The 16,445-nt window shown below is 35.4% G+C and overlaps 1 protein-coding gene across 4 annotated transcripts in view; it reads right to left on the bottom strand.

The window, feature by feature from the left end:
* The window catches only part of RALGAPA1 (Ral GTPase activating protein catalytic subunit alpha 1), a 142,167-nt gene that overhangs the window by 33,422 nt on the left and 92,300 nt on the right, over positions 1–16,445 (bottom strand). For all 4 annotated transcript variants that reach the window (XR_014492269.1, XR_014492270.1, XM_083360894.1 and 1 more), the window contains 6 exons: positions 11,453–11,587; positions 9,531–9,714; positions 5,371–6,235; positions 4,150–4,221; positions 2,689–2,812; positions 1,108–1,263 (listed from right to left, as the gene is read on the bottom strand). Coding sequence is in view for 2 of the 4 variants with exons in the window: in XM_083360894.1 (XP_083217020.1) it covers positions 1,108–1,263; positions 2,689–2,812; positions 4,150–4,221; positions 5,371–6,235; positions 9,531–9,714; positions 11,453–11,587 (1,536 nt within the window). In the remaining 2 variants the exon portion in view is untranslated. The remainder of the gene's footprint in view (positions 1–1,107; positions 1,264–2,688; positions 2,813–4,149; positions 4,222–5,370; positions 6,236–9,530; positions 9,715–11,452; positions 11,588–16,445) is intronic.

Genomic DNA, 16,445 nt, shown 5'->3' with positions numbered 1-16,445 from the left:
ATTTGGTCAAAAGTCAATGTCTAAATGTCTACGCTGGAAGTAGATCAGGAAAAAAGGAATTTTAAACAACTCTTGATAATTTTAGATATCGCAATTATATTATTCTGAAAGACTCTCCTATGCTAACATGTATGGTTAGTGAATCTCACTCAAAATGAAACTCTTTTTATAAGAACTGGGCAGTTTACAATAAATGCAAGCAAAAACAAAAAGAACATCTCACAATAAAAACACAATTACAGCCACCTACTGTTAGTCAACGGTTTCAGAAAAGAGCTGCTTTAAATTGTTTTTCAACCATTAGTAAATTGGGGTTATTTCCTGGGTGAGGATATACCTAAAGCATAGACCATTATAGAAATGTGACATTTTTCCCATACTCCACTTTGAGACTACATGTATTGCTTGCATACAAAAAATACAGAACAATTTTACAAGCTCATTCTTTAAGACTCTTCCCATTATTCATGTTACCTTTTACTATTATGGACTATAGTAGCAAAGTATTGAGAAGATGTAAAACCTGGATGCTATCCACTTCTTCAGGCCTCCCAAAGTGAAACACTTCACATCTAATAAGACAAGACGATGGCTTGGCCAACTCAACAGGATTTGCCTTGAAGAATTCAACTCAAGATTGTAACCAAGTGCATTTTATTTGCCAGATACGTAGAATATTTTTCATAATGCCCTATAGCTACCGAGGTTCACACTGAACCAGTCACTTTAAACAGGGCTATTATCTGTAAAATGAGAAGAGTGAAAAACACCTGAAAGGAAATAGCCTTTCAGGCTTTCCTGCCAGTGTGACTCTTCCCAGTTAGCTATGTATGCTGGAATGGCAGGACTTTGAAATGGCCTCCAATCATGTAATGAACCAGTCTTTGTAGTTGTTAAGATTTACTGAATATCCTTGCCTCTATTAGTGTGCATCCTTTCCCAGAGTTTCCCAGAAACACTCAGCAAGGGGGATTTGATGGAGATACATTCAGTGGCCCAAGGTTAATCAGTGACTTTCATGGTTGAGAATCTCTCCGCTTTTAGTACAATAACTTAATTACCACACCACACTAATTAGAGTGTGGAAGGTTATTTTGGAATACCTACCTTTTTTGTTAGGGAGTCATCTGAATCAGAAGGCATTCTGGTTGATACATGAAACATTGCTTCAACCATAGAAGTGGCAAAATATGGAGTGGTCAATCCAGTGCTTTTGTTTTTCTGTAGTCCTCCCATAAAACCACAATGATTTGTTAGGTTCACCTAAAATAAAAAGGCATCACAACATAAAATATCTATATAATATAAATTACTGTAGAGTGCTTGGGGGCTCAGGTCTAACAGGATACGAACTGAAGGGGAGAAAAATGTATTATTTTTTTAATTGCCATTAATATTTACTGACTCCATGCCAAATCAAGACTATTTAGTAGATTATTTGATAACAAATATTTTGGGTTCACAAAACTAAAAAAAATGTTAGTTCAATCTAGTTCAATCTATATAATAATTTCACTCTGCCACAGAACTCTTCCTAGCACATGCTTTGTAGTTGTTAGATGGCACACCTAGCACACCTAGCCTCCCCAAAGTGACCTTTTCTACATTAATCCCATCTGCTGTTATTTCCAGTGGCAACTGGAATGGTACTACAGGTAGTTCTCGACTTACAACAGTTCGTTTAGTGACCGTTCAAAGTTATGTCACTAAAAAAAGTGACTTATGAGCATTTTTCACACTTACGATCATTGCGGCATCCCCATGGTCACGTGACCAAATTCAGACACTTAGCAACTGACTCATATTTGTGACGGTTGCATGTCACAGGGTCATGTGAGCAGCTTTTTACCCTCTGACAAGCAAAGTCAATGGGGAAGCCAGATTCACTTAACAACCATGTTACTAAGTTAACAACAGCAGTGATTCATTTATAGCAAGAAAGGTTGTAAAACTCACTTAATAAATGTCTCACTTAGAAACAGAAATTTTGGGCCTAACTATGGTCTTAAGTTGAGGACTACCTGTATTCTCACATTGGTGTTTGAACGATGATCAATACCATGACATTTCAGACATTTTTAGTAGCCATCATTAGGTTCAGTGTAGTGGAGACTTGAACTGTGAGTGGTAAACATCTGTCTTTCAGCAAGAACATTTCCTCTTAATAAACAGAGCTCTTCTAAAGAGAACAATTCTAAATAGGTGCTAACTAGGATTTGATGTTGTTTCTAGATGCTAAAGAAGCAGAGCTGGTCTTCCTGTCACCAAACACAGAACTGGCAAATTTCACAAATATTGAAATGTGTATGAAAACTTACAACATAAGCTCCAGGTATTGTAAGAATAATTGTGAAACTAACACGCCCCTGTTCCCCCCACCATCCAGAGAACTTGGCTTTTAAGAAAATCACATGCATCACAAACCCCAGTTATACCTATTTTTTCTGCTGAGAAAGACTGTTGATATGACAAAAATAAAATAAAATCTGCTTCAGACACATGATAGGAATGTTAGCCACCCTCTTATACGTTCTAAAAGCAGCTTGTGAAATAAGATGATAGTTACCAGACTGAAAGAAATCTCAAATTGTTTCTAAAGTGAATTCTTAAATAAATGCTGTTATTAAAGCATCACAACATTTGAAAAAATAAATGAATTGATTAGAATGGAATGAGATAGAAGTGTACCTCCCAACCAAGACCTGCTACAAAATCCTCATATGCTTGGCTTCCTCCAGTGTTAGTCAGGATAGAGTGTTTATCTTCTTGTCCCTCAGCAACATAAAATACTGCAATTTTGTGCGTCTCTCGGCTGTAAGACATATGATTGCAATTATATAAGAATATCCTCTGACATTGCTAAGACATAGTGGATATATAGAAAGGCTAATATGATTTCCTTTGTTCTGAAGGTGTTTGAAGAGGATTTCAGCTTTTATTTATATGTTTCTTTGCTTATTTATTTATAGTCCTGAAGCAAGGATCATTGCCAAGGCATTTTTTTTAAATCTCATTGTTATAACATATAATCAAGATTATATACCTGATTGTACTATAGAAATACCACTTTTAATTAAATAACTTTTATAACATTGCAAAAATAACCTTCAGAGTTTCTCTATGGGGGGACAATGTGAAACTTGGTTTCTAAATATAATCAAAATTGGTCACAAATTGTTTCAAAGTGATTCGCATCAGCCATTTTCACTACTATATCTTGAAATAGGTCAATGCTAAAATTCATAGGCACAGAAGACTAATTCAGCAATTTGAAAACATAATGCACTCATGTAAACAAGTTTTTTTCCAAACAGCCACAAAATCTGGCAATCTCCAATATTTTCTCCTGAAATGGCTGAAAAAAAATCTTTAAAAAAAAATCTTTACATGAAGCCCTTGACTAATGACTGTAATTGACCCTAGCAATTAAGATTGTAGGTCATAATAGTCGTAAAGCAGTCATCATGTGACTGACCCAATTTTATTATCTCTTTATGCGGTGGACGTTAATCAAATCCACTGTTTGCTATGGGCCAGTTTTTGTTGGAAACTGGAAGTGAATGCTAGTTTCTGTCAAAAATGTTGTAAATTGTAGTCATGTGACTGCTGAACACTGCTAATGACTGTAAATGTGGACCAGTTGTTGAGTGACCAACATGCAGTTATTTGATAGTGTGTGTGGGGGGGGTGATGTTGAAATGTTGAAACCAGATTTTAAGTAGCTTTTGAGGGATTCATTTTAACTTTGAATGGCTGTTAAACAACTGGTTATAAGAACTACCTATAGCAGACAGAAATACTCTGCCCTTATTTTCATATCTAGTCACTTCCATTTCTGTTAAAGCGCCAAGTGCTTAAAACAATGATTCAATTCAAATGTTAAGAATATCAATATAAGCTGTTTTATGTTTTTAGAACTTAAGAGTTCTAATAAATTAAACAAGATTGTATTAATTCAGAACTACAGGCACTGGCAGATTAGTGAGGCAAATCTTTTAATGCATTTTTATAAAAAAGTCTATTTTCACAGAAATTGGTAGAATTTATAACAACTTGAATTCTATATTATTTATAAAAATAATTACACTGAAGTGTAATTTAAAAAATGAAATTATTACACTTAAAAATTGCTTATAGCAGATAACTTGCCATTGTCTTGAATCCAAATTTCGAAGTTCTCGAAGTAGTTTTTCATTTTTTTTCAGAAGATGAAAGCTTCTCCTACATAAGTAAATTTAATAAAATGTTTTCATTATCTGTGTACAATGACAGACATAGCAAACAATAATTCTATTTATTAACATCTACAGTTTTCTTGCCTTTTGAAAAACCTTTTCACATAAAAAATGAAAAGATCCTTTATTTACACAGACACACAGACACATATAGTCTTCTGAATCCTTATCAGCGCCTTCACTATAATTCTTACTTCATTCTTTAACCTGGTGGCCTGAACAACATTCCCCTTGAAGCACATAAACCACTAATCCAAACTGACTCTCAAATTAGGACTAGAGACTTGTAAACATCCTAGAGGCATCTAGGAAAGTATCTGTGAGAAGTAGATATATTAATATATTATGGCTTGTATTTAGCTGTTCCTCTTCTATAATTTGTCATAATACAAACCAAACCCAACCCAACCCACTATCCTCCTATATTTGTGTAGTGATTTTCATTATGTACAATCATGGCTAAGAAAATCTTAATATGGAAGTGACAGAACATTTGGATTTAATTTCATTACATCCTCTTGTTTAGCGACTGCAGTTCGTTCTACCGCCTTTGTCGTTAAACAAAAAGGTTGCTAAGTGAACCTGTGATGAGAGAGAAAGGGAGAGAGACAATGTGAAGATCACTAGTTGCTGTTGCCTCATTCATATAATGTTCTCTTACACAGTGCCCTATGCCTTGCAATATTTTTTTTTGCCTCCTCTCAGGGTGGAGAGATTGCTTCAACGAGTTCTCTTCCTGAGCTGCTTTTCTTGGTAGCATAGCTCTTCCTTAAAAAGTGCTAATGGCAGGTTAACAACTTAATTAGCTCATTAGAACCTTCTAGCCAGCTTGCCTGCTGCCTGAAATTGACTAAACCTTAACTGGTTTCACACGGAAGAATTTTTTTCAGACCCCAAAAAATTAATTGTAAATCTGTGCATTGGTCAGAAAATGATTTTTATTACTGTTTATTACTATTATATTTGCAAATGGTTGCTAACTGAGGTAGTTGCTAAACGAGGAGTGGCTGTCCTGGAAGGGGAAGCTATATACTGCTATTGTTTTTAGTAGCATGTATGTTACTTGAAATATCTCTCTGTTCTGAAAAAGACCAAATTGTGTTGATTTTAACAGCAAATAACATTATCATTTTACCTTTTATCCCAAGAATTCATGCCAAGAATACTAAGGAGCAACCTGCAATAGTAAAATGCTGAATAGGGCTTTTGTGGAATTGGTTCATCCTGCTCCATAGCCTTCATATTTAAGTCACTGAAGTGCTTTTCAATAAAATCTCTCTCTTCAGTGTCCTGTTTCAGGATTGCATTGATTACATCATTTTCCTGCTTCTCTGACACACAAATCGGTTGAGGAGCAGGTATATTGAGAGACACACCTGTCCTCTGTAAACACTCAGGGCTAGTGATTCCCACATATTGCAAAAGCTCATCAAGGGCATCTTCTTCATCCTTGATTGTATCCCATGTTGGCACAATGTCTCTAAATCTTCTTTTTAGTGAAAGCGTAATTCCATCCTTTACATACATTTCTTCTGCATACGCAGGAGGTTCTGAGGCATTTTCTGATTTCTCTTGATGGGGCAATGAAAGCATAAAAGTGGTTGATTCACTTAGGCCACATAGAGGGGGAGGCCCATACATGATGGCAGAATCCCAAGAATATTTCCCAGACAGATCCCGCACTATAATTCGGACATTTGAATTGGCTGAGACAAGTCCAGCAGACAAACCTCCTCCAGGCATGTTCTCTTCTGCTCTTATCTGTATACATGAAACTAATGTGGTATTATTTAATACAAAGAACTGGAGGTTGGGGTTCTCAAAAAGCTCAGGAGAAAGTTCAAGGTTCTCGCAGAAAGGATTGTCATTATTTTCACATACTTGACTTGTTAGCATAGCAGGCCCCCCACTCATTGGATAATGGCCTAAGTGGTTTACCAGATGAGCTATCACAGTACGAGCTGCCACAGAGATCAGTCCTTGTTGCATATGAGATTTTACTGGGGAAAAAACACAAAATTCAATACTTTAGGTTATACTGATAGCAATAAAAATGCAATTTCTGTTTGTTTAAATGTTAAGGGACTCTGAACAGATGCAGTATGACCGGCACGGCACCACATTCATAAAGTGAGGTAAGAAAAATACAGTTAGGCATTTCAATTTAAATAAAAACAATTATTAAATGATAATAAAGAAAGCAATTTTACAGAGAATACAGTTTTTAAAATACAAATAATTGTAAAAAATATTTTAATACTTCAACAGCATAGAGAAAGGAAAAATATGAACAGAAGCTATTAGCTTTCCTTCTTGAAAAGGAGAAGGCCACTGTGGAGATTATGGCAAATATAGAACTAAGACAGAAGAAGTAAACATTGTTAGCATGTTAGAAGGAAACTGATATGATACAGCTGAAATGATACTGAGAAATATTTTCTCATAGACAACACTATTTTAAAAAAATTATGACTGTTAACAGTCCTAACTAATTTTATTTTTATGGTATATATATTTTAAAATATTTAATGACAGAAATAATTACAAAGAAAAGTTCTTGTTTTCAAGAAAAAAAAATTGCAATACTGATGTTGGTTGAAATCTGAAATCCTGAATATGTTTTGCTGGGAGTAATTTTTACTGAATTTACTGAAGATACTAAATAAATATGTATAGATTTATATTGTTATTCATTAGGACACTTTAATAAATTTTCTACTGAGGCTATAGTTAATTATAATGCTTTGAATTAATATTCAAAAAGTTGATTGGAATGATAACCAGCTGTGAATTAACTGCAATATTATTAATATATTAAAAACAGTAATTCTTCTAATTCTATATTCATACATGCACAAATCTTTATGCTAAAGAAGGCTTGTATATTCCTGAAACCTGAAGCTGTAGAACAATCCAAATGATATCTTCATTTAGATTTGAAAATGAACAGGCAGATATTAAAAAAGAACGACTCAACAATTTAATTTTATTACAGATTTTAGAAAAGCTGTTTTCAGGGCAGAAAACTAGCAACTGCCAACTATAAGCTTCAAGCCATCATATAAATATACACAGAGAGAAAGAGATATACAGATACCCTCAGGTTTAGATTTTGTGTTTTTTTTCTTGACTATGCGATTCTTAGTGGGAAGAATAATTGAATCTGTGTAGAGTTATTGTAACAGATGAGTGTAGTGCCAGAATGTGTGGCCAAACTTGGTTCTTCTAATCCTTACAGTGCCTTTTTCTTATAATATAGTTTATATAGTGTATTTTGTGTTGTAATTAATTCATTATCTGCTGACCTTTAATGGCAGCTGCCTCATAGTGGAACCATCTCTTGACCTGTAGTTCCCTCTTTTTCATTAATATTAATTCAGTGAGCTTGACATATTTATAAATCTATGGGTTTCAATATTCTACTGAATGGTTTTATAAAGTTCTTAATATTTCCTTATAGAGCCTAAACATTCTGAAACAACAACACAATAAGCTTCAAACAAGCTTTATTTAATATACTTCCCAGTTTTGCTGGAAAAAAATAACTTAAAACTGAAAGTAATGTATCTTGTTTGGAGAGTAATAATATTGCCATATGTTCAAGATAACATATTTTTGTAGGCCAATAATAGCAACATTTCTTTCTGACATAAACAAATTGGAATCATATCAAGTCTTAAAATAAAAGGGGAATCTTAGAAAGTGAGAAGAAAGACAAGCAAAGAATTATGCTAACACTACTGCGTACCAAATAAAGGATAGGTCATAATTTTTGATATGAACACATTCTGACTTATCGAAGCAACAATCAGCTTCATATCTTTTAGAATTATAGGCTGCTGTGGAAAATGAAAAATACTGAAATTGTAATATTGTTAGGAATACCAAAACTGACAAAACAGTGGCTACATATACTGGTCACCCAATCAGGATTGTCAGGGATCTCTTTAAAATAGGTTATTAACTTACCTAAGACAATATAATAGAAGGATAAAAAAAATATCATTTAGGATTTTAAAAAGTACCCAGGACTTACTCCTGTGTGGAAATGCACAAATAAAGGACAGCAATGCTTGGTGTTTTCTCCAATAGATACTAATTTAAAAAGAGGCGGAGGGAACTATTCAAGGTTGTCTTTTCAAATAGGCAGATTAAACAAATCACGGTGTATTTGCTGTGAACCCATAATTACACATTATTACAGAATACAAAAGCAGTAAGGCACAAAACCCGGCTGCAATTCTTTACACTTGCAATGTAACATGTAGAGGAAATTAATCTTGGCAACTAGTTTAAATATTAGCTTTGCATAATATGTATAGGTGAAACTGTAATTAGGAGAGAATGAATCCTTCGGTTCTGCTTTCATTCTGACCCTGCAGATGATTACTCTTTACTAATAAGACCACAGCCATTTGACAAAAAGCCAACTACAGTAGCTTGCTTCACTGCTCAGTAAATTTAATAATTACCATTCCTCCTGCCAATAGTTCTCAAATCAGATTTGTTCAATCCAATACTGAGCTTATTAGAGGACAGCTCTGTGTTCAGAATTCTTTGGCCAAAAAAGTACTTGAAAATGATGAAGCATGCCTTAGACAAGGGCACAATGATTAGCCATTTTCTCCACATAAAAAAAACAGCACGAAGTCACTACAGACCACAAAATCACCTGCTGTTAGCACACAGCTGCTACAAAAAGGTTCTGTATTTATCTAGTCCTTAATACCTTTAAGGAAACCTAAAGGGAACAGCTTAATACTGGAGGAGAATGATCCTACACAGAATATTTAGCCTCAGTATGAAAGCCTGTGCCTCCCGAATTTCTTTTCACTAGTACCATTTGATATTTCATGAAAGAAAAAAATCTAAATTAAAATAATTTGATTAACTCAAGGAGTTTATTTTTTAGAGAAAAAAAATTAAGCCAAAGTTTGAAAAAATAAGTTTAAAATAAGCATGAAGCAAATTTTAAGAATTAAAAAAATAGTGTATGTTAAGTTAAACATGTTGTATCTGATTGCTTGCTAAATAACATGTACATATTTGCTATCAATAAAAATTAAAAAATGTTTTACTTGTTTACTGGGGTAGAGAAAAATCTGTTATGAAGTTGGTGCGTGTTGTAAAGACGTACTTATTGTTCAAAAAGGAGTTGTAATTACTCAAAATTATATTAATCTATTCCATGCTTATTAACACTACCTATAAGCTATAATTGAACTCTTAGAATGTAATTAATTGGAAAATTTATGATACTTGATCAGAAAAGGAAGTTAATTAAAGCAAACAAACCTTCTGTGACTGGCTGGAGTTTGGAAGACCGTTCCGAATCAGGTGAATGGAGGGGTTCTGGTTCCTTCAAATTTTCCAAATGCATAAAAGGATCATAATCCATGGATGCTAAATCAGACAGGCTCATTGGAAAATACTTCAGGTTACTAAAGCACTGAGATCCATAGACACATCCATGAAGAACCTTAAAAAAAACCAACACGTACTAAAATCTACGTATACAAGTATGAAAGACTGAAGTGAAACTGGGATTACTTCTCAGAAAGTTGACATAAAATCCCCTCAGGATACAAAGATTTCCTAAATCTGTGTTATAACTACATATATACCAAAGAGTACATAATCTTATTTGTCAAAGGAAAAGATGATGAAAATTGTTTCATGTTTTTCTGATTTGTAACTGTTCTCATGATATGTGATTATTATTTAATGTATCCATTATTGCTTTTCCTTTCATGCAGTATATGAGGGTCACTTCCCATTTTGTTCCTGTAATTGTAACTGTATGAGGTACACTGGTATAAGAGAGAAAGAGAAAGATGTTGAGTTAATCCAGTGAAGTTAAGTGTTTCAATGAATGACTTCAACTGGATCTCTCCAATTCAAAGTGACTGTGTCACTCCTATCCAAGAGTAGCCTTCTACAATGAACTGCTACTGAAAATGGCTGGATTCTCATGGATCTTGTTATTGGTAATTTAGAGTACTGTTTTGGTTTTTTAGGATTTTACAGTTTGGAAAATCATCGCAGTTAAAAAAATAAATTCCCCAAGTTTTCATCTAGATTCTGAGATTTCGTCTGAGACTGATGTTTCAGTCTGACTTCCCACAGAGGTATCAATGAAAACAGCCTTAACAGTAGCCAGATGGGATGGGCATGTTCCTAGTGCCTTCCCCTAAATATTGCTATCTGATGGGAGCACGGCACACATTTATTACAGCAGCCCCTGTAGTATGGAATACAACCCACCGAAGTTCAGCATGCCTCTACCCTCTGAGCCTTCTATAAAGTACTGAAGACATGGTTTTTCCACGTAGCATTAGGATAAGATTCGATAACTACAGATTAGAAGTCTGGCTTGGCACCAGGTTTTTGTTGTTTTTAATTTTTTACTGTGTTTAGTTTTAATATAGTTTTATATGCTATTTTAACTTTTGATTGGGAGCTGCCCAGAGTTGGTTAGAAGATGGGCAGCTATGCAAATGTTTTATATAAATAAAAAGGTTTATAGATGCCCATCTTCTGCCTGGGGCCATGCAAAGGCGTTTCTGGTTTTCCAAGTGTTTTCATTCTGTCCTAATATTTAATATTGTTTTATTCTGTTAGTACTAGTTCTTTGTTTTTATTTATAAAATCTGAAGGTTTTCAAATATATTTATTTTACTCTACTTTCACTGTATTTTTGAACGTTTAAAAATATTATTTCTATTCAGAGAATAGTCCAAAGTACAAAGTGATTAGGAATGTCCATCTATGCTCAGATTTTGTCTTATCAGGGAATAGAGAAGGTTCTCCAATTATTTCTCCTGGTTCCTCTTTCCAAACAGGCACAGCTATGAAATCTGGATGGTTTTGCTCAAGGTGTGTGTTGTATGAACTAGGTATTTTGCTTTTTTCCTTTCATAAGACAGATTCTCTTACACAACCAGCAAACAAGCTTCAGACAAAACTATTTGGATTTGTTAGCTGTATCTGCTAGCAGAGCCATCAGTGGAAGTAAATGAAACAGGGTGCAACATACTTCTCATTCACTGATACATCAAAGATGTTCAGAGTTCTTACAATTCTGAAAAAATACACATGAAAATAACTCTTCTATCTTTGTTCAGCTTTGCTTCTTCTCTTATTTGTGAAAAAGAAAGTTTAAAAAGTTCAAAGAATTTTCATAAAACGAAGCTAAAAGTAAGAGGAGTAGCAAATACCTTATATATGTAATTAAGAACAGATTTTTCAGTTTTATCATTTTCAGATGCTGCAGGGTAAATAGGCTGTAATAATGTCCGCAGTGGCAATGCCATTGTCCAGTCCAACAAACAAAGAAGTAGAGATACCACCAACTGTAATAGAAAGGTTTCTAAATTAGAAATAACCATGAAGGATAATTTATTTGATTTGCTTTTCCATGCTTCCTTTTTAACTGTAGTTTCAGCAGGAAATCATATGAGAAGCAGTTTGTAGGTGTTATGCCAACAGTTTGATAGTAGAATTATGAAAACAAATAAGTAATAAGATCCTACTAAAAAAAACCCTGAGGGTGCGAGACGATAGTCCAAGGGGTGCGAAAACTTGGGTTTTCAAAATTATGGTGTCAATGCTGCTAACATCGGATGTTTTTGCATTGACAACAGATGGAAATGTAGCCATTTTTCCCTTTTGCTTTTAGAGTTAGATGATGCTGGGAGGGGGGATGTGAATGATACTCCAGCTAGACATAACAACACTCAAGGTTTTTGAACTCAGAGCTGATAAAGAATTGGCGGGTTGGAGAGCTGGAGAGGAAGCCCACCTTCAAGCTACTTGGCGAATGTGATTTATGACTGTTAGTTGGAGGAGGGAATTGTGCTTTGATACTATGTGCCCAGGGGAGGGGAATTCAGTTTTTGGCTTTGATTATGTAAGTGCCAATATTCTGCAATTCGAGTAAAATATCCTTTAAGGTAAACAATGCCTCAAAGTTCTATTGAAGAGTTTCATCTGTCGGAACCATGACATATAGTGTATATGCATAATTTGTTGCTATTATTTCAAACTTTTGTAAGGGGTGCAAGAATATACTGTATCAGAAGTGTTCTAGGGATCCAGGGTATAGAAAAGGTTGGGAACCACTGCTTTAAGGGGAAAGATCACTTGCCAAAAGAGACTCCTTCTATGTTCTTTTTTTAAAAAAAATACAAAGTTTTTCAATTTACAACTTATATATTTAGAAAGCATCATGATACCTGGGTAGTCATAAGTTAAGTAACAGAGTTTTCAATACATAGTTCGGGTTACATTATCATAACATCCTTCTCTATTTCCCTCAACATTCAATACAACATATTTAAACTAACAAATTTCAAGGAATAGCATGGTCAATTAGAGAAGATTTTGTCAATCCAATTTCGATAAAGTATATCTATATCCTGTTATTAAATTTTATCTAATTTTGATGTTAATTATAATATCCAAGTTTAACCTTTAACATCCCAAATAGTATTCACAACCCAGAGTTCCTTTATCTTATTACACCAAAGATTGTATCATCTAACATACACCCAATAGTTAAATAGCTAGCTTCTACCTAATAAACATTGTTTATTTCATATCCTAATACATCACAAGTTACCAATCGGACACTCTATATTTATCAGTCTACTTCTACTTATACATAACCAAAATTTTAACATCAAACATAGGATCCATAAGCTAAATTTCCATTATATCAATATATAAATTTATAATATTTGGAATAAGCTTAATAAATACTTAAATACAATTCAATTCTATCTCAGGAATATTTTCTATTTCAGATCCTAATAAGTCACTAATTACTAACAAAATGACCTACGATAATTCTCTAGGAATTCATTTTTAAATCTAACTCTAGGTTTCTTTTTTTGCCAGTCAGGTTTCCAGACCCAAGGCTTTAAATTGCCAAGTAGGTCTTCCTTTGCTCACATGCATATTATTTGCACCAGAGGAGGCCATCCAACCATCAGCAATATACAAAGGTTAAACCATTTATAGTCATTATATTGTTGCCAGGTTAATTCCACTCTCTTTATTTGCTCTGACATCTCTGTCTGCAGTTCAGTCTGGATTCTTCTTCATTCTGGGTTGATCTGTTTTGAGTAGAAAAACTTGTCCAGTTTTATAGTTAGTAGTTGACTGTCCAAGCTTTCCACAGGTTGTCTTTGTTGGTCTTTGGTGTCCTCTGTATTGGCATCACTATCTTGCATGTAGTGTACTTCTGAAATTGTAGGCTCTTTAGAGAGGGTCAGAGGTTGACTATTAAGTTTTTCCCTAGTTTGTTGTTGGTCTTTAAGATTATCTGTCATAGCAGTAGTTCCTTGTATTTTAAAAACTGTAGGTTCTTTGAGGTTTTGAATATTAGTTTTTTCAGTACTTTGTTGTTGTTGCTTATATTCCTCTGTCTCAATAGTAATATCTTCCAGTTTTGTTATATTCTGAAGTATAAACTCTTTAGTTGCAGTCTGGGTTTCAGTTTGTGACGTAAGGTTGGCATGTAAATTATTAAATCTGGAGATAGACATTTCAGTGACTCTATAGATTGTTTCAAGTATAAGGTTATAATCAAGCAAGGTTTGTGGCCGATCCTTCTCCATTTTGTAGTATTTATAAATAGTCCTTAGTGGAGGCTACTTTTCAAACAAAAATCAGTAAGCGTCCACCTCCACAAGTCTAAGCCAAATTCATCTCCAGCTGTTTCAGGTTTTTATCTCAATGCCAATGCCAAGGTTAGTCCAAAATGTAAGCAAGCATGTTTGCCAGTAGTATTCATTTGCTGTAACAAACTTAGCCACTAGATGTCCCCAGAATACTTCAAATCCTTTTCAGATGGAGTCTTTTTATTTATTTATTTATTTTATTTCCCTTTTTTAGACTAATAGATAGAGTAGTCCATTTCTGTAAATATAGGAACTTTGGGCCAAAAGTAGAAAGGCAGTAAGTCCAATTAATCAGTATCATTTAGTACAGGGCTTTTTCTTTTCTCTCCCAATGTAGACAAAGGCCGCTGCTAAGGACGGTGGGGGGAAAAACAAAAATCGCTTCCCGCTCTCCTCGCAAGGGGAAGCAAATTCGAAAAGCTTTTGACAGGAAAAGTAGATGATTAGGAAAGGAAGAAGGTAATTCTCACCCAGTTTTCAAGTGCCTTTAAGTGCTTTGTTGTGCTTTTGGCTTTGGTGGGAAACAGCTAAACAATGGGCAATGGGAGTGGCCGATCCTTTCTTCTTTGGTTCAGAGAGTAGCTCCAGGCTGACGGGAGGGCCGCTGCCCTTCTACCACCGACTGGAGAGACTCTCCCCCGCTCTTCGCCCCTCCAGGATGACTTTCAACCCCTTTACAGGGGCCCCCATATGAAGAAATCCAGGTGACGCGAGGAGCGATTCCCTCGCTCATCTGGCCGCACCAAGATCCGGAACCGGAAGCCACTCCTTCTATGTTCTCACAAACTACTGGATCTCACCTATTCCATGGATAGAAACAGACTTTCTTTTGAAAATTGCAAGCTTTGGATCCAGGTCACTCTGCTACTTTTGTTTGAAATAAAAACATAAAAGGGACCTATATCACAGAAAGGAATTTGTTTCACATTAAAGACTCTTGCTGGATTAATTACTGATTGGCAATTGAACGTATTGTGAAATACCTTTGTAGTCAATGAAAGATGAACATAGCAGGAAAAAAAATAAAATTTTTCTCTTCTCTAGGATATGTGGTGGACAGAAACTGGGAAGTAGAATTTTGCACTTCTAGCTGGAAGAAAGAGGGTACTTGGTTTCTTAGATACATTTTTCTCTTCTTCCCAAATAGGGTGGAATTGTTGGGTCTATCTTATAGTGATCAGAAAGGGAAGCCCAACTATTGGGAGCTGACATGAAGGGGTGATACTATAGCAGTATTCTCAGGGTGGACTTGTGTAACAATTTACAACATTTTTTGTTACACAGCATGACCAAAGGTTATCTTTGTCACACATATCTATTTTATATTACTTCACAAAGGTCAATGACTCTGTAGCCTTATACATTTCTATTAACAATATTCTAGTTAATGATGCTGTTGACATGGCCATTTCCAATTTACAGAGTGTGTTCTGCAGTTAGAAGGAGGCTGTGTATTGCCATATTCTGTAATCATCTGCTGATTTCTTGTTTTGCAAAAGATAAATAAATACCGTATATACTTGAGTATAAGCCGAATTTTTCAGCCCACTTTTTGGGCTGAAAAATTCCACTTCGGCTTATACTCCAGTCAACAAAAAAACTTACCGAGGACTTGTGCGCGGCCGAGGCTTTGGTGCTACTTTCAGAGCCTTCTCCGCTAATCAGCTGTCTGCCCATCAGCTGTCCATAGGGATGCTGCAAAGCTCTCCTTCTCTAGGCCTTGGACTCCCTCCTGGCTGAAGAGTAGATGAACCAAGCCAGCAAGGAGACAAAATGTTTCTGCAGCTGTTTTTCCTCTGAAGTTTTTTTTTTTTTTTAAAGTAATCTCCGAAGGTTATGCCAGAAAATGGAGGACGCTGGGTCTTTGCAAGCTTTAGCTGTCCGCCTGGCTGCCTGAAGGCCGCCCTTTTCAGGCAGTCTGACAGACAGCTAAAACTTGCAAAGACCCAGCGTCCTCCATTTTCTGGCACAACTTTTAGGTCTTTGCAAGCTTTAGCTGTCCGCCTGGCTGCCTGAAGGCTGCCCTTTTCAGGCAGTCTGACAGACAGCTAAAACTTGCAAAGACCCAGCGTCCTCCATTTTCTGGCACAACTTTTAGGGATTTATTATTATTATTCCTACTACTACTATTACTACTACTACTACTTCAGGAGTAAAAAGTTGCAGAAAAAAATTCTCTCCTTACTAGCTTAGTTCCTCTACTCTTCCATCTGGAGCCAAGGTAAGATTTTAAAAAGGGATATTGGTTGGAAGGCAGAGGGAGAGTTTAGTTTTAGCATCTAAAAAAAGGGGGGGGGAAATCAGTGAGTACATCCCAACCAGCTTTTTATGTTTTTGTTATTGAAGAAATATGGGGGAGGGGGAGGGGTTCTGGGGTGGGTTGGGGAGGGGATAATATTGTAACTTCAATAAAAATTTTCAATAAAAAAAAAGAAATATGGCTTTCTGGGGGAAGGTGGGGAGGGCGTTAAGGAAGGAAAGGGTTTTTGGAAGCTCGTCCTGAAGCTGCCTTTTGTGCAAGGGGCCT

This window comes from Vipera ursinii (assembly GCF_947247035.1).
Source record: "Vipera ursinii genome assembly, chromosome: 1".
Taxonomy (NCBI): Eukaryota; Metazoa; Chordata; class Lepidosauria; order Squamata; family Viperidae; genus Vipera; species Vipera ursinii.
The sequence above is the reverse complement of the archived record's forward strand: the minus strand, read 5'-3'. Positions and strand labels throughout refer to the sequence as shown.